Source organism: Ranitomeya variabilis, chromosome 2 (genome assembly GCF_051348905.1).
Source record: "Ranitomeya variabilis isolate aRanVar5 chromosome 2, aRanVar5.hap1, whole genome shotgun sequence".
Lineage (NCBI taxonomy): Eukaryota > Metazoa > Chordata > Amphibia > Anura > Dendrobatidae > Ranitomeya > Ranitomeya variabilis.
In genome coordinates this window covers 410,168,532-410,193,903 of record NC_135233.1, presented here as the reverse complement: position 1 = coordinate 410,193,903, position 25,372 = coordinate 410,168,532, and the positions used below count along the sequence as shown (strand labels likewise).

Here is a 25,372-nt window from a genome sequence, read left to right as displayed (position 1 = left end):
TGTACAGAGAAAGCAGCCGGTTGGGGGTGGGGTTGTACAGAGAAAGCAGCCAGTCAGGATTGGGGGTGGGGTTGTACAGAGGAAGCGAAGCAGTCGGTCAGGGTCTAGGGTGGGGTTGTACAGAGGAAGCAGGCAGTCAGGGTTGGGGGTGGGGTTGTACAGAGGAAGCAGGCAGTCAGGGTTGGGGGTGGGGTTGTACAGAGGAAGCTGCTGGTCAGGATTGGGGGTGGGGTTGTACAGAGGAAGCTGCCGGTCAGGATTGGGGGTGGGGTTGTACAGAGAATGCAGCCGGTCAGGGGTGGGGTTGTACAGAGAAAGCAGCCAGTCAGGGGTGGGGTTGTACAGAGAAAGCAGCCGGTCAGGGGTGGGGTTGTACAGAGAAAGCAACCGGTCAGGGGTGGGGTTGTACAGAGAAAGCTGCCGATCAGGGGTGGGGTTGTACAGAGAAAGCAGCCGGTTGGGGGTGGGGTTGTACAGAGAAAGCAGCCAGTCAGGATTGGGGGTGGGGTTGTACAGAGGAAGCGAAGCAGTCGGTCAGGGTCTAGGGTGGGGTTGTACAGAGGAAGCAGGCAGTCAGGGTTGGGGGTGGGGTTGTACAGAGGAAGCAGGCAGTCAGGGTTGGGGGTGGGGTTGTACAGAGGAAGCAGGCAGTCAGGGTTGGGGGTGGGGTTGTACAGAGAAAGCAGCCGGTCAGGGTTGGGGGTGGGGTTGTACAGAGGAAGCAGCGGGTTGGGTGTGGGGTTGTACAGAGAAAGCAGCCGGTTGGGGGTGGGGTTGTACAAAGAAAACAGCCGGTTGGGGGTGGGGTTGTACAAAGAAAGCAGCCGGTCAGGGTTGGGGGTGGGGTTGTACAGAGGAAGCAGCGGGTTGGGTGTGGGGTTGTACAGAGAAAGCAGCCGGTTGGGGGTGGGGTTGTACAGAGAAAGCAGCCGGTCAGGGTTGGGAGTGGGGTTGTACAGAGAAAGCAGCCGGTCAGAGTTGGGGGTGGGGTTTTACAGAGGAAGCTGCCGGTCAGGATTGGGGGTGGGGTTGTACAGAGGAAGCTGCCGGTCAGGATTGGGGGTGGGGTTGTACAGAGAATGCAGCCGGTCAGGGGTGGGGTTGTACAGAGAAAGCAGCCGGTTGGGGGTGGGGTTGTACAGAGAAAGCAGCCGGTCAGGGGTGGGGTTTTACAGAGAAAGCAGCCGGTAAGGGTTGAGGGTGGGGTTGTACAGAGAAAGCAGCCAGTCAGGGTTTGGGGTGGGGTTGTACAGAGAAAGCAGCCGGTCAGGGTTGGGGTTGTACAGAGAAAGCAGCCGGGTGGGGTTGTACAGAGGAAGCAGCCTTTCAGGGTTGGGGGTGGGGTTGTACAGAGAAAGCAGCCGGTCAGGGTTGGGGGTGGGTTTGTACAGAGAAAGCAAGCCGGTCAGGGGTGGGGTTGTACAGAGAAAGCATCCGGGTGGGGTTGTACAGAGGATGCAGCCATTCAGGGTTGGGGGTGGGGTTGTACAGAGAAAGCCGGTCAGGGGTGGGGTTGTACAGAGAAAGCAGCCGGTTAGGGTTGGGGGTGAGGTTCTACAGAGAAAGCAGCCAGTCAGGGTTTGGGGTGGGGTTGCACAGAGGAAGCAGCCGGTCAGGGTTGTGTGTGGGGTTGCACAGAGGAAGCAGCCGGTCAGGGTTGGGGGTGGGGTTGTACAGAGGAAGCAGCCGGTCAGGGTTGGGGGTTGTACAGAGGAAGCAGACGATTGGAGGTGGGGTTGTACAGAGGAAGCAGCCGGTCAGGGTTGGGGGTGGGGTTGTACGGAGGAAGCAGCTGGTCAGGTGAGCTGATCTACCACACATGGCTTTATCAATGTCCGGATATCTCGTCTTATGTGGAGTTATAGGTTGTGCAGCGTTTTACTCCAACCATCAATGCCTACTTCTCTAATGTTTGAGATCATGAGAAAATCAAGCCTGGCCCCAATTCATATTGTGAGAAGACGAGCTAAACGTGAGCACCTATAAATCAGCATGTGTGGAACTGGTAATCAAGGGATTGGTAAATGTCTAACATGGGACCACCAACAATTGGCAAAGATTTACCCCTCATGTGGCTGCAGCTCTGGACACGGCCATAATGGGAGAAGCTGCGGATCTCCGAGGCGGGACCCTCATGGCCGGCGATGGCAGTGACATGGTCCTCCAGCCTAGGACTATTCCGGATCGTTTTCTTGGGTTGTTTGTGTCATAAAGTTTTCTGCATTACATAACTATTATTGTTGGTTCACAAACATGGAAGTCGTTCAGGGCAGTGGAGACGTAGAAATATTCCAACGTTGATTCCAGTGTTGTCCGAGGTAACCACGGGGAATCCTGCAGATCCCACCGCTGCCACCTGATGGCCAGGGAGAACAGGGAGATCACACAGATCCCCACCGCAGCCACATGATGACCAGGGAGGACATCGGAGAGATCACACAGATCCCTCCGCTGCCACCTGGTGGCCAGAGAGAACATCGGAGAGATCAGGCAGATCCCACCGCTGCCATCAGTTTATCACAGAACTCTGCTGCCTCCAATCGTCAGAACAATGACGCAGTTGGCTGGTGAGTGATGGACGAGGCCGCAGCTGCTTCCACTACTAGGCCAGATATGGAGAACTCGCAGTGAACGTATGGTATATACCTCCGACTCCCAACGCATGGGATATGTGTGTGTGTGTGTGTGTGTGTGTATATAATAAGAAAAAAGGAAGGTAGCACTCCATTTACTTCAAGTGAATAAGTGGATTTATTCAGACTCACACGGTATGGTGATGTTTTGGCTCACACGGAGCCTTTCTCAAGCAGTGAATCAATGATACAGGTGAATATATATAGATACAATTCACAATTTCCAATTGATAACAATCTCCATGTATTTTACAAAAAATGTATATAATGATACAAAATTGAATCCATGTGCAAAATTGCTGCCTCTCGTATAACTCTTGAAAGTACAAGTGCTTTAACGTGTGATGTATATCCGGACAGTATAACTTGATATGACCTAATTGCTGATAATTAGATTAGTAGTGCAGCAGATCATATAGATGCTAGATTCCCACATGGAGGATGTTTAAGAACCCCATATTCGGCGTTCTATAAAGTAAATAATACAAAAATGTTGGGGCTACAAGAGCCCAGCCAGCTCTCCGACAGACCACAGAAGCAGGTGAACTCGTCCCGACCCAGACGTTGCATCAGCTGAAGACATAAAAAATTTGGAAAATGTTCCAGCTCCTTCCAATAAAAAGTCCTTCATTTATCCATAGAGTTTGTAATAAAACAATCCCTGCTCACAGGGGGTGTGAACATGCGTCAAAAGCCTGCTGAAAGTGACGCGTTTCGATCTATACGATCTTCATCATGGCTATCTACATATCAATGCTAGGGAAGTGTGTGTGTGTCTATATGTGTGATATATATATATATACAGGTCCTTCTGAAAAAATTAGCATATAGTGTTAAATTTCATTATTTACCATAATGTAATGATTACAATTAAACTTTCATATATTATAGATTCATTATCCACCAACTGAAATTTGTCAGGTCTTTTATTGTTTTAATACTGATGATTTTGGCCTACAGCTCCTGATAACCCAAAAAACCTGTCTCAATAAATTAGCATATTTCAACCGTCCAATCAAATAAAAGTGTTTTTTAATAACAAACAAAAAAACCATCAAATAATAATGTTCATTTATGCACTCAATACTTGGTCGGGAATCCTTTGGCAGAAATGATTGCTTCAATGCGGCGTGGCATGGAGGCAATCAGCCTGTGACACTGCTGAGATGTTATGGAGGCCCAGGATGCTTCAATAGCGGCCTTAAGCTCATCCAGAGTGTTGGGTCTTGCGTCTCTCAACTTTCTCTTCACAATATCCCACAGATTCTCTATGGGGTTCAGGTCAGGAGAGTTGGCAGGCCAATTGAGCACAGTAATACCATGGTCAGTAAACCATTTACCAGTGGTTTTGGCACTGTGAGCAGGTGCCAGGAAGCATGAAGTGCTCCAAAATCTCCTGATAGCTAGCTGCATTGACCCTGCCCTTGATGAAACACAGTGGACCAACACCAGCAGCTGACATGGCACCCCACACCATCACTGACTGTGGGTACTTGACACTGGACTTCAGGCATTTTGGCATTTCCTTCTCCCCAGTCTTCCTCCAGACTCTGGCACCTTGATTTCCGAATGACATGCAAAATTTGCTTTCATCAGAAAAAAGTACTTGGGACCACTTAGCAACAGTCCAGTGCTGCTTCTCTGTAGCCCAGGTCAGGCGCTTCTGCCGCTGTTTATGGTTCAAAAGTGGCTTTACCTGGGGAATGCGGCACCTGTAGCCCATTTCCTGCACACGCCTGTGCACGGTGGCTCTGGATGTTTCCACACCAGACTCAGTCCACTGCTTCCTCAGGTTCCCCAAGGTCTGGAATCGGTCCTTCTCCACAATCTTCCTAAGGGTCCGGTCACCTCTTCTCGTTGTACAGCGTTTTCTGCCACATTGTTTCCTTCCAACAGACTTACCATTGAGGTGCCTTGATACAGCACTCTGGGAACAGCCTATTTGTTGAGAAATTTCTTTCTGGGTCTTACCCTCTTGCTTGAGGGTGTCAATGATGGCCTTCTTGACATCTGTCAGGTCGCTAGTCTTACCCATGATGGGGGTTTTGAGTAATGAACCAGGCAGGGAGTTTTTAAAAGCCTCAGGTATCTTTTGCATGTGTTTAGAGTTAATTAGTTGATTCAGAAGATTAGGGTAATAGGTCGTTTAGAGAACCTTTTCTTGATATGCTAATTTATTGAGACAGGTTTTTTGGGTTATCAGGAGTTGTAGGCCAAAATCATCAGTATTAAAACAATAAAAGACCTGACAAATTTCAGTTGGTGGATAATGAATCTATAATATATGAAAGTTTAATTGTAATCATTACATTATGGTAAATAATGAAATTTAACACTATATGCTAATTTTTTGAGAAGGACCTGTATATATATTAGTTCATTGACCTATCACAGTAACATTCCCAATCACATGATCACGATCGCAGGTCCTAGTAACACTACATAACAGACAGATTCATGAATGTACACACATTAAAACAACATCATTTGACTAAAATTTCAACAATAGTGGTACATAATTTCATTCCTTTTGTTCAATCCCAAAGGCGATCTGGTTTGTCAATTGTAAATCCAGTACGCCTCCCTCGTAAGGAGGCGTCTTTTAGGGTATGTGCACACGTTGCGGATTCTCTGCGGATCCGCAGCGTTTTTTGCAGTGCAGAAACGCTGCAGATCCGCAATTGATTTACAGTACAATGTAAATCAATGAGAAAAAAAAATGCTGTGCACACTTTGCGGAAAATCCGCTGCGGAAACGATGCGGTTTAAAAGAAGTAGCATGTCACTACTTTTTTGTGAATCTGCAGCGTGTTTGTACCCATTCCATTATAGAAAACCGCAGGGGTAAAAAACGCAGCAAATCCGCAAGAAAACCGCAGCAAAAAGCACAAAAAAACGCTGCGGAACCGCACAAAAAACCGCAGGTGCATTTTCTGCCAGGAGAGACTGAATCCGCACCAGAAATTCCTAAGCCTAATCCGCAACGTGTGCACATAGCCTTAATGTCTCCTCCACGGGCTAAGTTAAGTCAGAAACCTCCGGAAAGAGATCACAACAATTTGACAGTCAAACAAAGAAAAGCTCTTTGTGACTTAAAAGAAATAAAAAACGTAGTTTTCAAAAAAAGTGATAAAGGAGGCATGATTGTTGTCATGAATGAAAATGACTATAAAGATAAAATACAGGAAATGTTGGCGGACAATAAAACTTAGGAGAAACTGAAGAAAAATCCCACCAAAGAGTATAATGAGAAAATAAATAAAATGATTGATGAATGCTTAAATTTGGGAGCACTTACTAAAAAACAAGCTGATTACCTGTTTGTACCATCTCCTGTGTTACCCATATTATATGGCTTACCGAAAGTGTATAAAGACGGACCATTGACTATGAGACCCATAGTATCTGGCATGGGCTCAATGACTGAACACCTGTGCGAGTGGGTAGATTCGCTCTTGCAACCCATAGTAATCAGATCACCGGGCTATATCAAAGATTCAAGAGAAGTCCTAAGAATTTTTTCTAAAAAAAATTTGGCATGATAAGTTCTCATGGTTATGTTGCGATGTTATTTCCCTTTATACGTGCATTCCCCATGACTTAGCCATGAAGGCATTAGAATTTCATTTTGTTGCGTCTAATTTATATTCACGGGACCTGGTTAATTTTGCTTTGCAGGTTACGTTTTTTCTTTTAAAACACAACATTTTTTCTTTTGACAATTATATTTTTGATCAAAAAGCAGGAGTGCCTATGGGAGCGAGATACATCCCGTCCTTGGCTAATTTGACCATGTCGTTTTGGGAAAAGTACATTTATTCAGTGGATAACCCGTATTTGATGGATCTCATTTGGTATGGCAGATACATCGACGACACCCTTATTATTTGGGGCGGCGATGTGTCTGCCATACCGAAATTCATGGAATACATCAATGAGAATGATTATGGGATTAAATTCACCCATAGACATGATAAAAATCAAATTTCATTCTTGGATTTGGAATTAAGTGGGATTGGGGGCGAAATAATAAATAGCAAAATGCACACCAAACCTAGTAGTGGGAACACGGTCTTGCATGCCAGAAGCAGTCATCCCACACACAATAAAGTCAATACCAATTGGGGAGTTCACGAGACTTAAGAGAAATTGCAATAAGGATGAGGATAGGATCAAGGAATTTGATATTCTTGAAAACAGATTGATTGAGCGCAAATATCCCCAATGGTGTCTAAATAGAGCTCGAAATATAGTGGACAAAAAAGAAAGAGTTAATCTATTAAAACAGAACACTAATAACAAAATAAATAGGGAAATAAGAAAAGAAAAAACATTTGTTTGTCTCCAATATAGCCCTCAATTTGGGGACATCAGGTCCATTATTTACAAGCGACTACCCATATTGCAAGAAGATGAGGAGATTTCCAAAATCTTGAGCAAAGGAATCAATGTACCGTAGTTGCTCGGAGAGCCCCAACAATTGGCAATATAATCTCGCCTGGTCTATTTTTATCTAAATCAAAATCTCAAACACGGCTAGACATTAAGAGACGTCTCCTTATGAGGGAGGTGTACTGGATTTACAATTTACAAACTAGATTGCGTCTTGGGATTGAACAAAAGGAATGAAATTATGTACCACTATTGTTGAAATTTTAGTCAAATTATATTGTTTTAATGTGTGTACATTCATGCACCTGTCTGTTATGTAGTGTCACTAGGACCTGCGATCGTGGTCATGTGATTGGGAATGTTACTGTGATAGGTCAATGAACTATATATATACACTTCCCTAGCAATGATATGTAGATAGCCATGATGAAGATCGTATAGATTGAAACGCGTCGCTTTCAGCAGGCTTTTGCCGCATGTTCACACCCCCTGTGAGCAGGGATTGTTTTATTACAAATTCTATGGATAAATAAAGGACTTTTTATTGGAAGGAGCTGGAACATTTTCCAAATTTTTTACGTTCTATAAAGAAAACTGCGCATGTCACTGCGTCATTAACCCGTCTCTGATTATCAGCCATTCCTATCAAAAAACGGCCTATTTCCTCTCGTGCCGGCACGCTTCATCATTTTTGACGCGTCAGTGCCATATTGGTTGAGGTACATCATATGGTTGGGGAATCTACCGTTCATGTCATACTTGTTTTAGTAAGCGCCAATCATAATCTGTGTGTGGCAACATCCAGCGCATGCACACTCTCATAAACGGGACACTTCTGATGGGGCGAGCTTCTGACCCTACAGTGCGCTTCTGCACACCCTTACTTACTTACTTATTTTTAACCACATTGCCACTTTCTTAACCCATTCTTTCAAATACTTTGTTTCTCTAGTCACCTTCCACGATAGCAGCATCGGAAGATGTCTCCCCGCCCTAATGGGGGATAGAAAATGCAGAGGTTAAACACCCTCCCTTTCCTGTAACCACCAGTGTTTTTCCTGTCCCCTATGGGGCATGAAGAGGTCCTGCTGTGGTGCTGCCGTGGCCGGCGACCGGAATACCCAGTTTCGTTTACCTATAGCCGGGCAGCTGGGGTTTGGGGGCTCCGCTCTCCTCCCTCCAAAAGCTGCTCCTTGTCACCATGCGACTCGGGACCCTCCTTTACCGCCCCTCCCGCGCCCCCTCCAGAGGTAAAGCAGGGCGGTGATGTGCGGCCCGGGGTCCTCAAGCTCCCCGGCTTCCTCCTCCTTCTTGGCGCGGGCTCTGATACGTGCGCACCGGAAGTGACGCGATCCCGAACTTCCGGTTTACTTTCGGTGCGTTCCCGCGTGGAACGCAGGTGCGCCCGGCATCACCGCTGGTTCTACGGAGTCCGCTGCCACATGGAGCGTTCCTGGGTTTAGCCCCCCACACACACACACCACCTGCCGACCTGGGAGAGGAGGAGCATGGAACAGATGACACTGAGACCTCGATTATTTAATCCTGGTCGGGGGATGCCACCAGGTAAGGCCCACTGTCTGTTTCTGTGTGATTGTGAACGGACAGACAGACCATGGACGGCGACAAAATCCCCCTCTCTGCTGAGCCCAGCATCCTCCCTCCTACTGTAAGTAGTGGATGATGGTCCCTTTCCTCTAGATGGCTTAATAGGCTTAGCCCCCTTCTCTCTTTCTTTTAGGGAGACAAGTCCCCTGCCCCTAAGAAGGATAAAACATCCAGCCACAAGAGTGTGGTGTATGTGCTACCAGGCTTCCTTCCTCATACAAGAAGCTTTACCAATCCTGCACTGACGAGGTGTTACGTGCCGAACAACCCTCCCTGTTTGAAAGTATCAAGTCCCTCATTAAACAGGATGTCCAGTCCTTGGTATCGGCCCTTTCCCATACCTTATTACCACAGCCCCTCCTCCAAAAAAGAGGAAATTAGCAGCTGTGGAGTCTTGATTCAGATTCTGGCGAATTACGTACTTCTGACTCAGAGGATATATGGGAGAATGAGGGCTCCACTTCCACCCCCAAGGATGATACTAAAAAATATTATTTCTCCTCATAAGACATACAGGAATTAATTAGTATGGTGAGGGGTACAATGGGGGTTGAGGAAGAGGAGGTGAAACAATCTGTACAGGACGAAATGTTTGGGGGCGTCATACCTAGGAAGCTAAAGAGATTTCCCGTGCATGAAAATGTACAGAGCCTCATTTTTCACGAATGGGACTGTCCAGAGAAGGGGCTTAGTGTTCCCTCTGAATTAAAAAATCGCTTCCCGTTAGACGGGGATATTTCCTTTTGGGATACCCCCAAGGTAGATGTATAGGTATCTAGAGTGACGAAAAAGACAGCCATCCCATTCGAGGACTCCTCTCAACTCAGGGGCCCCATGGATCACAAAATCGAAAGCCTGCTAAGGAGATCCTGGGATACCTCCTAAAAACGAACATAGCATCTACCTGTGTGGCTAGATCACTGTTTCGCTGGCTCCGAACCCTGGAGGATCACCTAACCCAGCCCTAGATGATATCTTACACAAGGCTATGGACAAAAAGAAGGCACTTCCTGAACAGAGGAATCCCAAGAAAAGTTTTTTTCGTTCCCCCAAAGATCAGACTTCCCAAAGAAAATTCAAAGGGAAAGGCAAAACGGGCCGCTGGAGTTATCCCAAAGGGGGGAAGGGCAGGTATATCCTTGTCCCCCAACACCAGCAAACCCCTGACAAACAGTAACTACTCTGCCTGTCAGGTGTCGACTCTCGAGCTTCATCAACCAATGGCGGACCATCTCCTCAAGCCAGTGGGTGCTCCGTACCATCTAGGATGGATTAAAGGGACTCTGTCACCTGAATTTGGAGGGAACAATTTTCAGTCATATGGGCGGGGTTTTCGGGTGTTTGATTCACCCTTTCCTTACCCGTTGGCTGCATGCTTGCTGCAATATTGGATTGAAGTTCATTCTCTGTCCTCCATAGTACACGCCTGCGCAAGGCAAGATTGTAAACAGATTGTAAACATACATCACAATTAAAAAGATTATTTCTTATTAAATATTCTTAGAATATATTTAACATCCCAAAGGAAATCAAAAGCCCATTTATATCACTAAGGACATGGTACATCATGAAGGAGGAAATGAAAGGATTACACCACTGAATTCTGATTACATTAAGGAGTGAACTTTAAAGTCCACATTCAGACCCATTGATTAAAGGGTATTTAACTCACAGATCCATTTCAGTTCCCTATACTTAAAGGGAACCTGTCAGTAGGATTGTGCACAGCAACCACAGGCAGTGTCGGTGCCGATATACTGATTACAATGATACCTGGTGATGAAATCCGTCTTGTGGTTGTTTCTTAATCTTTATTTTCAGTTTTGTGTCAATGATATGCTCTTGCCCTAGGGCGGGGTTGGTGTATGTGGCTCTCTGATTAGCTATTCATAATGCAGACTGCTGACAGGTCACTGAGCCCTCACTGCCCCGCCCCCTAGTTTGCATAATGAATTCCATCACATACTGCATAAAAAAAAAGCCCTTCTGCAGGCGGCTGCCGTGGCCCCTGGCTGCAGCATAATCGCATGGTTACTGAGCACTTAATCCCTTTTTTCAGATTTACTTGAGCGAGGGAAAAGTCATTTTGAAAATGGTGCCCGTCGCTACTGCGCAGTAGCAGCTATCTGTTTATACGGAGATCCGATAGCTGCTATTGCGCATGCAGCGCCATCTTGCTGGAGAAGAAGAATAAAATGTCCTCAACCAAGTTGGCGCCGCCTGAGCAATAGCAGCTATTGGATCTTCATATAAACAGCTGCTACTGCGCAGGCGCGGCGGGCGCCATTTTAAATAACATCCCCCCCCCCCCGGTAAATCTGAAAAAAGGGAAAGAGTATGTCAGGTATTCATTATGCAAACTAACGTCGCCGACCTAACACTGTGCAGGTTACTGTGCACAATCCTGCTGACAGGTTCCCTTTAAGAAGTAGCGCCCTATCTCCTCCACTGCTGCGGAATTGTAGCAATTATTCTAAATCTTAATTGTTTCTCCGTATGTTTAAACTCCGTAAAGTGTATTGTCAAATCTATCACAGGTTGTCACCAATTCACCATGTTACCTGAACACTGGAGGAGATGACGACACAATCCCAGTTACATGTCAGGAAGTCCCTTATCACGTATGTTTTGGGGGTACGTGAATTGCAAAAAAAAATTACCTGTAAGCCTGAGGACAATTCACACACGACAAAAATGGAAAGCAGCCAGTACCTACACACGTGGGCCGTATTTAGAGTTTGTGCCCCCCTAGGCCCTTTTAGTGCTGCCTCCCCCATTGGTGAGTATGACCAATGCAGACACTGTCGGCAGTGAATTAGGCTACTTTCACACCAGCGTTCGCAGCAGATATTAAAGACGAAATGTGGAAAAAGTGTTTCTGCATTTAGGACCATGGCACGGGGGAGAGAACCTGGATATATCAGCAGCACCCAGGGTGTAGGATTTGGGGCAATTTTAATGACAAAAATGACTTGTGAATAAAACAGGTGATAAATCTTATAAATGAGTGCTTAGTAGTAGTGTAATAAATGCTGTAAGAACAATGGAGATTCCTCCTGCTTTGTCCCGGCTCCGCACCTTCCTGGGAGCAAACATTGCCCGTGTGCACACAGGCAGGGCTGCCACTAGGAATTTCAGGGCCCCATACTGGCAAAATTTTCAGGACCCCCTTAAGACTCCACCCAAGCTCCACCCCAGCCCCGCTTCCACCCCTCGAACTGTCCAGTCCCAATGCTCTCTTGGGAAAACTCCACTTCTCACCAGTCACACATTAACCATTCCCATCACCAGATCACACATATAGCCAGCAGCTTTTGTTTTGGCCAAAAGATTTTTTTTAAGCGGCCACCATGACAAGGTTGACTCTTTTGGCCGAGCCCTACTCTACTCTGTACTATTAATCATTTGTTAAACTATCCAATACAATTTAGGTATATTTTTATGTATTTTTCAATTTTTGAAATGACCAATAATAACACATGCAAGGGGCAAATACCACCACACCATGAACAGACACGATATTACCACCACTTAGAGACCTATAATACCACATACAAGGAACAAAGACCACCACATCATGTCCAGATCACATATTACCACCACAGTGCCCGAATAATACCACATACAAGGAACAAATATCACCACACCATGACCAGACCACATATTACCACCACATGGTGACCAATAATATCACATACAAGGAACAAATATCATCACACCATGGCTTTACAACATATCACCACCACATAGTAACTGAACACTACAATACTGATCATTAATAAAAAAAAAAAAATACCAATATCACCATAAGTGCCATTATACACAGGAGATCTGTACTTGGTATGCAGTGTCTGTGCAGGTAATACAGTGATCACCAGTGATATTATACACAGGAGCTCTGTATATAGTGTAAAGGTAATACAGTGATCACTTGTGACATTGTACACAGGACCGCTGTATATAGTATACAGTGTATAGTGTCAGTGTACAGGTAACACACTGACTCACCAGAGACGTCTCTAGGTGAAGTTCTTCATCTTTGCTTTTCATCTTCATCCAGCACAGACCGCCATCACTTCTTCCAGCCAGGGCTCGTCTCTGCAGGAAATAACACATTTATCTAGAGCTTCGCTTTCAGAACACATTACTTAATTTTTTCCCAAATTCTAAACTACATCAGATGAAGATGAAGAAAAAAAGTGAGTGTCGCTCTGCACAGTAACAGGACCCCCCCCCATTTAAAACAGTATCCTCAAAAAATAAAAGAAATACATCACTGCAGTAATAATATCCCTTAATTAGCCCCTATTGTAATAATATCCCCCATCCTGGCCCCCGTGTGTCTCATTCCTGGCTCCAGCCATATGTTCTCCCATCTTGCCCTCATGAGTATCCATTCTGCACCCATGTGATCTCCCCATCTGTCTCCATCGTATCCATCGTGCCCCATGTCTCCATCCTGCCCCATGTCTCCATCCTGCCCCATCTGTCTCCATCCTGTCCCAATGTCCTTCCCCATTTGTCTCCATCCTGCCCCATGATCCTTCCCCATCTGTCTCCATCCTGCCCCATCTGTCTCCATCATGCCCCATCTCTCTGTCCTGCCCCATCTGTCTCCGTCCTGCCCCATCTGTCTCCATCCTGTCCCATCTGTCTCCATCCTGTCCTATGATCCTGCCCCATCTGTCTCCATCCTGCCCCATGATCCTGCCCCATCTGTCTCCATCCTGCCTCATCTGTCTCCATCCTGAACCATGATCATGTCCCATCTGTCTCCATCCTGCCCCATGATCCTGCCCCATCTGTCTTGATCCTGCCCCATCTGTCTCCATCATACACCATAATCCTGCCCCATCTGTCTCCATCCTGCCCCATCTGTCTCCATCCTGCCCCATCTGTCTCCATCCTGCCCCATCTGTCTCCACCCTGCTCCCGTGTCTCCACCCTGCTCCCGTGTCTCCACCCTGCTCCCGTGTCTCCGCCCTCAAGTGCCTAGTGGCAAATACTGCCCTGGGCACCCCTCGTTTAATGACAGAAAAACCCATAATGGTCACAGAAATAACTCGAATCTGACAAAAGTAATCATAAATAAAAGAACTATGACAGTGACCGAATGAAAGTCAGACATTGCTTTTCAACCATGCTTCCACAGAATTTAAAAATGAAAATAGGCCTGGACAGAAATGATGGGACCCTTAACTTAATATTTTGTTGCACAACCTTTTGAGGCAATCCCTGCAATCAAATCACTGTCAATGAGACTTCTACACCTCTTGACAGGTATTTTGGCCGCTCCTCAAGAGCAAAGTGCTCCAGTTGTCTCATGTTTGAAGGTTGCCTTCTCCAGACCACATGTTTCAGCTCTTTCCTAAGATGCTCAATAGGATTTAGGTCAGGGCTCATAGAAGGCCACTTCAGAATAGTCCAATGTTTTCCTCTTAGCCATTCTTGGGTGTCTTTAGCTGTGTATTTTGGGTCATTATCCTGTTGCAAGACCCATGACCTGCGACTGAGACCAAGCTTTCTGACAGTGGGCAGCATATTTCTCTCTAGAATCCCTTAATAGTCTTGATTTCATTGTACCCTGCATAGATTCTAGACACCCTGTGCCAGATGCAGCAAAGCAGCCCCAGAACATAACAGAGCCTCCTCCATGTTTCACAGTAGGGCAGTGTTCTTTTCTTGATATTCTTAATTTTTCCATCTGTGAACATAGAGCTGATGTGCCTTGCCAAAAAGTTCAATTTTTGTCTCATCTGTCCATAAGACATTCTCCCAGAAGTTTTGTTGCTTGTCAACATGTAGTTTGGCAAATTCCTGTCTGGCTTTTTTATGATTTTTTTTTTTCAACAATGGTGTCTTCCTTGGTCGTCTCCCGTGAAGTCTACTTCGGCTCATACAACGACAGATGGTGCGATCTGACACTGATGTTCTTTGATCTAGAAGTTCACCTTTAATCTGTTTAGAAGATTTTCTGGGCTCTTTTGTTACCATTCGTATTATCCGTCTCTTTGATTTGTCATCAGTTTTCCTCCTGCGGCCACGTCCAGAGAAGTCAGCTACAGTCCATGAATCTTACATTTCTGAATAATATGTGCAGCTGTAGTCACAGGAACATCAAGCTGCTAGGAGATGTCTTATAACTTTTACCTGTAACATGTTTGTCTATAATGTTCTTTCTAATCTCCTGAGACAACTCCTTCGCTTCCTCTGGTCCATGTTGAGTGTGATACACACCATGTCACCACACAGCACAGTGAGCATCTGTAGCCTTATATACCGGCCACTCACTGATTCCAGGATTGTAGACACCTGTGATGATAGTGGACACACCGCGATTTAACATTGTCACATTATTTTCAGGGTGCCATCATTTCTGTCCAGGCCGATTTCATCAGTATTATTTTTTGTAAATTATGTGGAATCATGGCTGAAAAGCAATGTCTGACTTTTCATTTGTTCATTTTCATAGATCTTTTATTTATTATTACTTTTGTCAGATTCCAGTTATTTCTGGGACCATTGTGGGTTTTCCTGTCATTAAAGGAGGGGCACCAACAATTTTGAACACGTATGTATCTCTGAATATATCAGACGATCTTTAACATTCTTATTCTTCCTATAGAAAAACAATGGCAATGTTTGAAATTCCCCCACATTCAGAAGGCACCCGGCTAGCATTCCATAATGTTTATGAAGCAAAATAAAAAACTGTGGGATTGCACTTTTTTTGCAATTTCACTGCACTTTGAATTGTTTTCCTGTTTTCCAGTACACAATATGTTGAAACCAATGGTGATATGTTCAAAAGTATAACTCGTTACGCAAAAAACAAGCCCTCACTTGGCCATATTGAATATTGACCTAAAAATAAAAGATAAAAGTTATAGCTGTGGGAAGAAGGGGAGCAAAAACAAAAGTACCTCCGGTCATGAAGGGGTTAACGTCTGAGATATATTTGCGCATGAGGATGACAGCACCCCCTTATCAGCGGGCACGGGCGAGCTCATTCAGTGCCATAGACTCATCCCTGGGGATATTGGGGCATTTACATTCTCCCTTAGGGTCTCGGTGGCCGGCCTTTCGGCCTTTTCACTTGCTGAACATGTTGGGGGACGGAGTTACTATTTGTTCTAAATCCTAACCCTAGATAAATCTGATTCACTTGTCCTGACCTTTTCAGTTGTTTTACTATCATGAAACCATTCTTTGATCTTAATTGATCTGAATTTGCAATTGAAAGCATGCACATGGGTACATGGAGTTAGGGGCAGACCCTTGCTCAGTGCGGCTGTTTCTGAATCAGTGAGCACCTTGTTAGATCTATTGATGGTCCCCATGGGTGGATGGAGTTAGGGGCAGACCCTTGCTCAGTGCGGCTGTTTCTGAATCAGTGAGCACCTTGTTAGATCTATTGATGGTCCCCATGGGTACATGGAGTAAGGGGCAGACCCTTGCTCAGTGCGGCTGTTTCTGAATCAGTGAGCACCTTGTTAGATCTATTGATGGTCCCCATGGGTACATGGAGTAAGGGGCAGACCCTTGCTCAGTGCGGCTGTTTCTGAATCAGTGAGCACCTTGTTAGATCTATTGATGGTCCCCATGGGTGGATGGAGTTAGGGGCAGACCCTTGCTCAGTGCGGCTGTTTCTGAATCGGTGAGCACCTTGTTAGATCTATTGATGGTCCCCATGGGTACATGGAGTAAGGGGCAGACCCTTGCTCAGTGCGGCTGTTTCTGAATCGGTGAGCACCTTGTTAGATCTATTGATGGTCCCCATGGGTACATGGAGTAAGGGGCAGACCCTTGCTCAGTGCGGCTGTTTCTGAATCAGTGAGCACCTTGTTAGATCTATTGATGGTCCCCATGGGTACATGGAGTAAGGGGCAGACCCTTGCTCAGTGCGGCTGTTTCTGAATCAGTGAGCACCTTGTTAGATCTATTGATGGTCCCCATGGGTGGATGGAGTAAGGGGCAGACCCTTGCTCAGTGCGGCTGTTTCTGAATCAGTGAGCACCTTGTTAGATCTATTGATGGTCCCCATGGGTACATGGAGTAAGGGGCAGACCCTTGCTCAGTGCGGCTGTTTCTGAATCGGTGAGCACCTTGTTAAATCTATTGATGATCCCCATGGGTGGATGGAGTTAGGGGCAGACCCTTGCTCAGTGCGGCTGTTTCTGAATCGGTGAGCACCTTGTTAAATCTATTGATGATCCCCATGGGTACATGGAGTAAAGGGCAGACCCTTGCTCCATGCGGCTATTTCTGAATCAGTGAGCACCTTGTTAGATCTATTGATTTACGTGGGTACATGGAATAAGGGGCAGACCCTTGCTCAGTGCGGCTGTTTCTGAATCGGTGAGCACCTTGTTAGATCTATTGATGATCCACATGGGTAGATGGAGTAAGGGGCAGACCCTTGCTCCGTGCAGCTGTTTCTGAATCGGTGAGTACCTTTTATTGATAACTAGTTCTGCTCCCGTTTCTTCAGGGTGGCTGGGGTGGGATTTTCTCTTGCCTTTTCTGTTGCCCGTGGTGGCGCCTGCCTCCTCACCTTTTCCGATGACAAAGTCTTTTTGTATTGGAATAAATGGTGCTATAATAGTAATGTCCATGTCTGTAATGAATAGCATCGTTGATAACAGGTATCTCATTATTTGTGTCCATGCTTCTACCCGTCGTATAACTGCTCTTCCGCCAAGTGGGTTTCATGCTTTCCTTCTGCCAGGTGTAAACCTGTCCACTCCAATAATCCTCCATATCAAGTGATACTGTCCGGATATATGTCGCAGGTTAAAGGGAACCTGTCACCTGAATATGGCGGGACCAGTTTTGGGTCATATGGGTGGGGTTTTTGGGTGTTTGATTCACCCTTTCCTTACCCGCTGGCTGCATGCTGGCCGCAATATTGGATTGAAGTTCATTCTCTGTCCTCCAGAGTACACGCCTGCGCAAGGCAATATTGCCTTGCGCTGGCGTGTACTCCGGAGGACAGAGAATGAACTTCAATCCAATATTGCGGCCAGCATGCAGCCAGCAGGTAAGGAAAGGGTGAATCAAACACCCGAAAACCCCACCCATATGACCCAAAACTGGTCCCGCCGAATTCAGGTGACAGGTTCCCTTTAAAGCACTTTCAAGAGTTATATGAGAGGCAGCATCTTTGCCCCTGTGTCATTGATTCGCTGCTTGAGAAAGGCTCCGTGTGAGCTATAACATCGCCATGCCATGTGGGTCTGGATAAATCCAACTATTCGCTTGGAGGAAATGGAGTGCTGCCTTCCTTTTTTCCTAGAATGAAGTTGGGCACATATTGGGTGAGCTGCTGAGGGCCTGTGCACCCACAATTATAGTGCTGTGCCATTTTTTTCCTATGTCTATCCATATATATCCCAGTATGGTCACTGTCAAGTACGTAATTAATTTTTATTTATTGTACTCCCTTATATAGTGTCATTAATTCCACAGCTTTACTCACATTATCATCTCTGTCCCCATTGGGGCTCACAATTTAAATTCCCTATCAGTTTTTGGAGCGTGGAAGGAAATCGGAGACCCTGGAGTAAACCTACGCAAACACGGGGAGAACATACAAACTAAGGGTACTTTCACACTAGCGTTTTTTGCAATGCGTCGTTTTGGCGAAAAAACGCATCCTGCAAAAGTGCTTGCAGGATGCGTTTTTCCCCATTGACAAACATTAGCGACGCATTTGCGACACATTGACACACGTCGCAACCATCGTGCGACGGTTGCGTCGTGTTGTGACGGACCGTCGGCAGCAAAAAACCTTGCTTGCAACGTTTTTTGCTCGTCGGGAACGTCTTTTCCGACCGCGCATGCGCGGCCGGAACTCCGCCCCCTCCTCCCCGCATCTCACAATGGGGCAGCGGATGCGCTGAAATCTGCATCCGCTGCACCCGTTGTGCTGCGCTAACAACGCTAGCGTCGGTACGTCGGCCTGACGCACTGCGACGGGCCGAGTATGACGCTAGTGTGAAAGTAGCCTTACTCTTTGCAGATGTCCTTGGTTAGGTTTGAACCCTGTACTTCGGCACTGCATAGTAACAGTGCTAGCCACTGAGCCACCATACACTGATAACCAGTGAGCCACTGTGCTGCCCAATAGCAAAAGAACTACCGTATATACTAGAGTATAAGCCGAGATTTTCAGTCCACTTTTTTGGGCTTAAAGTAACCCTCTCTGCTTATACTCGAGTCATACCCAGGGGTCGGCAGGGGAGGGGGAGCGGGGGGCTGTCTAATCATACTCACCTGCTCCTGGCGCGGTCCCTGGTTCTCCGGGCGCTGACAGCTTCTTCCTGTAGTGAGCGGTCACATGGTACCGCTCATTACAGTAATGAATATGGACGCGGCTCCACTCCCATAGGGGTGGAGCCGCATATTTATTACTGTAATGAGCGGTACCATGTGACCGCTCACTACAGGAAGAAGCTGCCGGCGACTAAGGACCAGGGTCTGCACCGTGCCAGGAGCAGGTGAGTATAACGCAGTGCTTGACATTCACTTGCTCCCTGTTCCACCGTCGGCGCCCTCTGCAGTGACGCTCAGGTCAGAGGGTGCGATGACGCGATTAGTGTGCGCCGCCCTCTGCCTGAACGTCAGTGTGGAGGACTGGAAGACAGCGGCGGTCGGCGGTGGAGCACGGAGCAGGAGAATATAGCAAGTGCTGGGGGCCTGAGTGGTGAGTATGTGATTTTTTTTTTTTTTTTGATCGCAGCAACAGCATATGGGGTAAATATCTGTATGGAGCATCTTATGGGGCCATAATCCGCATTATATGGGGCAATTATCTGTATGGAGCATCTTATGGGGCCATATGCAGCATTATATGGGACAAATATCTGTATGGGGCATCTTATGGGGCCATATGCAGCATTATATGGGACAAATATCTGTATGGGGCCATGTGCAGAATTATATGGGGCAAATATCTGTATGGGGCCATGTGCAGAATTATATGGGGCAAATATCTGTATGGAGCATCTTATGGGGCCATGTGCAGCATTATATGGGACAAATATCTGTGTGGAGCATCTTATGGGGCCATGTGCAGCGTTATATGGGGCAAATATCTATGGAGCATCTTATGGGGCCATGTGCAGCATTATATGGGACAAATATCTGTATGGAGCATCTTATGGGGCCATGTGCAGCGTTATATGGGGCAAATATCTGTATGGAGCATCTTATGGGGCCATGTGCAGCGTTATATGGGGCAAATATCTGTATGGAGCATCTTATGGGGCCATGTGCAGCGTTATATGGGGCAAATATCTGTATGGAGCATCTTATGGGGCCATGTGCAGCGTTATATGGGGCAAATATCTGTATGGAGCATCTTATGGGGCCATGTGCAGCATAAAATTTCTGTATGGAGCATCTTATGGGGCCATGTGCAGCATTATATGGGACAAATATCTGTATGGAGCATCTTATGGGGCCATGTGCAGCGTTATATGGGGCAATTATCTGTATGGAGCATCTTGTGGGGTCATAATCAACATTTGTGCTGCACTATATGGGGCATATTTTAATGTGGAGCATCTTATGGAGCCCATCATGAACTGTATGGAGCATCATATGGGGCTCCTGATTCAATATGGATATTCAAAAATGCCTAAAGGGAACCTGTCACCTGAATTTGGCGGGTCCGGTTTTGGGTCATATGGGCGGTGTTTTCGTGTCTTTTATTAACCCCTTTTTGTCCGGCTGGCCGCATGCTGATCGCGAAATTGACTTGCCGTTGATTCGCTTTCCTGCATAGTTAGTGCACACTAATGGGTTTCGGCTTTGCCCGCAGCTGGGCAAAGCATACTGCGCGTGCGCAAGGCAAGATTGCTTTGCGCACGTGTTAACTATGCAGGAAAGCAAATCAATGGCAAGTCAATTTCGCGATCAGCATGCCGCCAGCGGGACAAAAAGGGGTTAACAAAAGACCTGAAAAACACCGCCCATATGACCCAAAACCGGACCCGCCAAATTCAGGTGACAGGTTCCCTTTAAACTACTGATGTCTCAATTAATTTTACTTTTATTGGTACCTATTTTTATTTTTGAAATTTACCAGTAGCTGCTGCATTTTCCACCCTAGGCTTATACTCGAGTCATTAAGTTTTCCTAGTTTTTTTGTGGCAAAATTAGGGGGGTCGGCTTATACTCAGGTCCGCTTATACTCGAGTATATACGGTACTTGCTGCCACCACAGATCTACTACATTTTATACATTTAATCTACAAGGATAGGTAGTGTTTATAAAAAATATACAAAGATTTTATAAAATGGGAACAAAACAATACGGTATATGCAATTTCATAAAATAAAAAGGAATAACGAAAAAGAACTCTTAGAGCTGATGTTGCAGGAATGGCTCTTATCTTTAAGGAGGGAACCGCTTCGGTTAGGAAAATGGACACTCTCACAGAGAACTATCTTTTTCTTCCAGAATAAACAATGACAGAAGTCCAAACTGGTTTTTATTAGGTCAAGGTTATGCCCACAGACCTCCCCTTAAGGGCTTGTTGTGCAATGTGTTAGGTCTCTTAGAAGTTTGAGATCCTGAACTTTCAAGCTATCTTTGCCCTTGGAGGTCCTAGGTGGGAGATACTGTCATTGTTTTCTGTCACGATTTTACCTTTCTATAGAGATAAAACACGGCATGAATAGCATTTTCCATCGGAGTGTTAAGTTGGAGGGGTTAAAATGGCCTTACAGTAGTGAGTGTATGTGTTATGTTTGTCCCTTCATTGCAACGCCAATAATGTATATCCCATAAGTATGGGATCAATATTAACCCCAATATTCATCACTGACCACTGACTCAAAAGCCATTGGATGATCAGCTATCGAGAATCTGTCTTCCTGTTGAAGTTGATGGTGAGATGCCCTATTACTGTGCACACCCATAGGAGCTGGTATTTTATGGCTAGTGCACTCGGAGACATTGGTATCCGTTCATAGTGTCTGTGGTCCTCTATAACACAGTGCTGATCTCAGAGGATCCTTCCCCACCAGAGACCTGGTCTCCCTTTCATTGCTGCAGACAGTCAGTAGCTCCCAGGAATAGCTTCCAGCTCTCTGCCTGTCAGGAATGTGGTGGGGAAGTTGGGAAAGTGAACACCGTTGACCGACAATCCCAATTCAGCAGTCTCCGATCAGTGGTGAAAGTGTGAGATCTCTGTTGGTTGTGGTCGTCCTGACTGTCGCTCTCTATCTGCAGATTACCGGTGTGATCCTACTGACTGTGGGCGTTTGGGGAAAAGTCAGCTTAGATGTCTACTTCTCACTGCTGAATGAAAAAGCCATCAATGTGCCGTACGTCCTGATTGGCACCGGGGCTGTGATCGTCCTGCTGGGGACCTTTGGTTGCTTTGCCACCTGCCGCGCCAGTACCTGGATGCTGAAACTGGTAAGGACATGTGTGGGCACGGCGTGGATAGCAATGGGTGTGGCGTGGATAGCAATGGGCATGAATGGCTGTGGGTGCAGGATAGCTATGGGCACGGGGCGGGATAGCTATGGGGGCGGGATAACTGGGCGCGGGGCAGGATAGCTATGGGCGCGGGGCGCGAATGGCAGTGGGGGCGGATAGCAGTGAGCGCGGGGTGGATAGCAGTGGGCGCTGGGCGGGATAGCTATGGGCGCGGGGCGGATAGCTATGGGCGCGAATGGCAGTGGGCGCGGGGCGGATAGCTATGGGCGCGAATGGCAGTGGGTGCGGGGCGGATAGCAGTGGGAGCGGGGCTCCATGGAGGTGCGATGACTGATTAGCGGCAGACACACACTGATGGCGGCTCTTTCTGTTTTCAGTATGCCATGTTCCTGTCTCTCATCTTCCTTATTGAATTGGTGGCGGCCATTGTGGGACTAGTCTTCAGGCATGAGGTGAGATTGCACACAGAGTGGGCACAATGAAGGTGGTCCTGGCACAGAGCGGACCCTCAGGAAGGCTGTTCTTTTCTGTGAAGAAGCTGATTTTCCAGCACGGACACTTGATTTCTGGCTCCGTTTAGTGCAGGGATCTTCTCTGGGATCCTCATAGATATTCTTCCTAATGTCACATCCCGTCTTCGTGTGTTTTCACCATGGGCCGGTCCAGTGCGGCTCTTTGCAGTAATACTGATCACGTTATGGATTCCTTGTTCTCCCTCTATTAGACTTAGTTATGGGGCGTTCACCGGACATTTGTAGTATGGCTGATAGATGCAGGTCTTACCTCTGCCTCCTGTAGAGGACGGGAGACCCCCGACTGCCTCAATAGCTCCCATAGATGTGACCATGCCTCCTGTAGAGGACGGGAGACCCCCGACTGCCTCCATTACTCCCATAAATGTGACCATGCCTCCTTTAGAGGACGGAAAACCCCCGACTGCCTCCATAACTCCCATAGATGTGACACTGCCTCCTGTAGAGGACGGGAGACCCCCGACTGCCTCCATAACTCCCATAGATGTGATACTGCCTCCTGTAGAGGAAGGAAGATCCCCGACTGCGTCCATAACTCCCATAGATGTGACACTGCCTCCTGTAGAGAACGGAAGACCCCCGACTGCCTCCATAACTCCCATAGATGTAACACTGCCTCCTGTAGAGGACACGAGACCCCCGACTGCCGCTATAACTCCCATAGATGTGACACTGCCTCCTGTAGAGAACGGGAGACCCCCAACTGCCTCCATTACTCCCATAGATGTGACACTGCCTCCTCCCATAGATGTGACACTGCCTCCTGTAGAGGACGGAAGACACCCGACTGCCTCCATAACTCCCATAGATGTGACACTGCCTCCTGTAGAGCACGGGAGACCCCAGACTGCCTCCATAACTCCCATAGATGTGACACTGCCTCCTGTAGAGAACGGGAGACCCCCGACTGCCTCCATAACTCCCATAGATGTGACACTGCCTCCTGTAGAGGACGGGAGACCCCAGACTGCCTCCATAACTCCCATAGATGTGACACTGCCTCCTGTAGAGGACGGGAGACCCCAGACTGCCTCCATAACTCCCATAGATGTGACGCTGCCTCCTGTAGAGAACGGGAGACCCCCGACTGCCTCCATAACTCCCATAGATGTGACCACCTCCCCTGATTCTCTCCTGGATGTCTGATATCTGTGGTCTTTTCTGACTGTCGCTATTGTCCCGTCAGGTCGCCCCATTAATCGCCCTGTGCTGCGCTTCTTGAACCCTTCATCATATCTTGCACGTAGTTGCACCACGGTGAAGAACCCCCGCTGTCGGTAGATTTTTGGGCAGTCGGATCTACCGGCTTCAAGGATTGATTAAAGGGGCGCTGCAGTTCTACAGTTCTAGCAAATATTCTTTTGCTTTGTGATGCAGAAAGTAGAATGGAAGACTGCATGGTACCATGATGGCTGCTGTCCTGGCTAAGTGGTTGACACACAGGTGAACGGCTCGTTGCAGTGGCGGGTATCAGAGCTGCGTCCTTCAGAGAACCGTCCACCTGGGGGTCCACAGACTGCCCAGAACTGAGGGTCCCTAGTGAATGACAGCAGGCAGCAGCCAGAACCTATACTGACTGCATATTGGAAAGTTGGGTGACTATTGTGCTCAGGGAAAGCAGTATGTCCCCCAGTGCGTCCCCCTGCTGCCATTGTCTCCCCCAGTGTGTCCCCCGTCACCATTGTGTCTCCCCCAGTGTCCTCCTGCCGCCATTGTCTCCCCCAATGTGTCCCCCTTCTGCCATTGTCTCCTGCCGCCATTGTGTCTCTCCCAGTGTGTCCCCCTGCCGCCATTGTGTCCCCCAGTGTGTCCCCCGTCGCCATGGTCTCCCCCAGTGTGTCCCCCTGCCGCCATGGTCTCCCCCAGTGTGTCCCCCATCGCCATTGTCTCCCCCAGTGTGTCCCCCATCGCCAGTGCGCCCCCCCTGCCGCCATTGTCTCCCCCAGTGTCCTCCGACGCCATTGTGTCTCCCCCACTATGTCCCCCTGCCGCCATTGTCTCCCCTAGTGTGTCCCCCGTCACCATTGTCTCCCCCAGTGTCCTCCTGCCACCATTGTCTCCCCCAGTGTCCCCCTTCTGCCATTGTCTCCTGCCGCCATTGTCTCTCCCAGTGTGTCCCCCTGCTGCCATTGTGTCCTCCCAGTGTCCCCTGTCGCCATTGTCTCTCCCAGTGTGTCCCCCTGCCGCCATTGTGTCCCCAAGTGCATCCCCCTGCCGCCTGTCTCACCCAGTGTGTCCCCCGACGCCATTATGTCCCCCTGCCGCCATTGTCTCCCTCAGTATTCCCCCTGCCGCCATTGTCTCCCCCAGTGCGTCCCCCTGCCGCCATTGTCTCTCCCAGTGTGTCCCCCGATGCCATTGTGTCTCCCCCACTATGTCCCCCTGCCGCCATTATCTCCCTCAGTATTCCCCCCGTCGCCATTGTCTCCCCCAGTGTCCCCCGCCGCCATTCTCGCCTAGTGTCCCCCGCCACCATTGTCTCCCCAGTGTCCCCTGCCGCCATTGTGTCTCTCTGTGGGTCCCCTTGCCGCCATTGTCTCCCCAGTGTGTCCTCCTGCCGCCATTTTGTGTCCCAACAAAAAACTGACTGGCACATGCAAACTAGTGTAAATATGTGCATACCAGGAGCTGCTACCTCCATATACAATATACAAAAAAAGCAATCTGCCCTTCACCATGCGGTGATTTTAATTACTGCAGGTCCCGACTGACCCATAAATGCAGGCTTTACTGAGAGGGGCGTCCACATTCAC

At 47.6% G+C, this 25,372-nt stretch overlaps 1 protein-coding gene across 1 annotated transcript in view; it reads left to right on the top strand.

Annotated features, from left to right (window-relative positions):
- The window catches only part of TSPAN6 (tetraspanin 6), a 73,810-nt gene that overhangs the window by 41,378 nt on the left and 7,060 nt on the right, over positions 1-25,372 (top strand). Inside the window, exons 2-3 of the mRNA XM_077286532.1 lie at positions 21,874-22,062; positions 22,464-22,538. Coding sequence (XP_077142647.1) covers positions 21,874-22,062; positions 22,464-22,538 — 264 coding nt within the window. The remainder of the gene's footprint in view (positions 1-21,873; positions 22,063-22,463; positions 22,539-25,372) is intronic.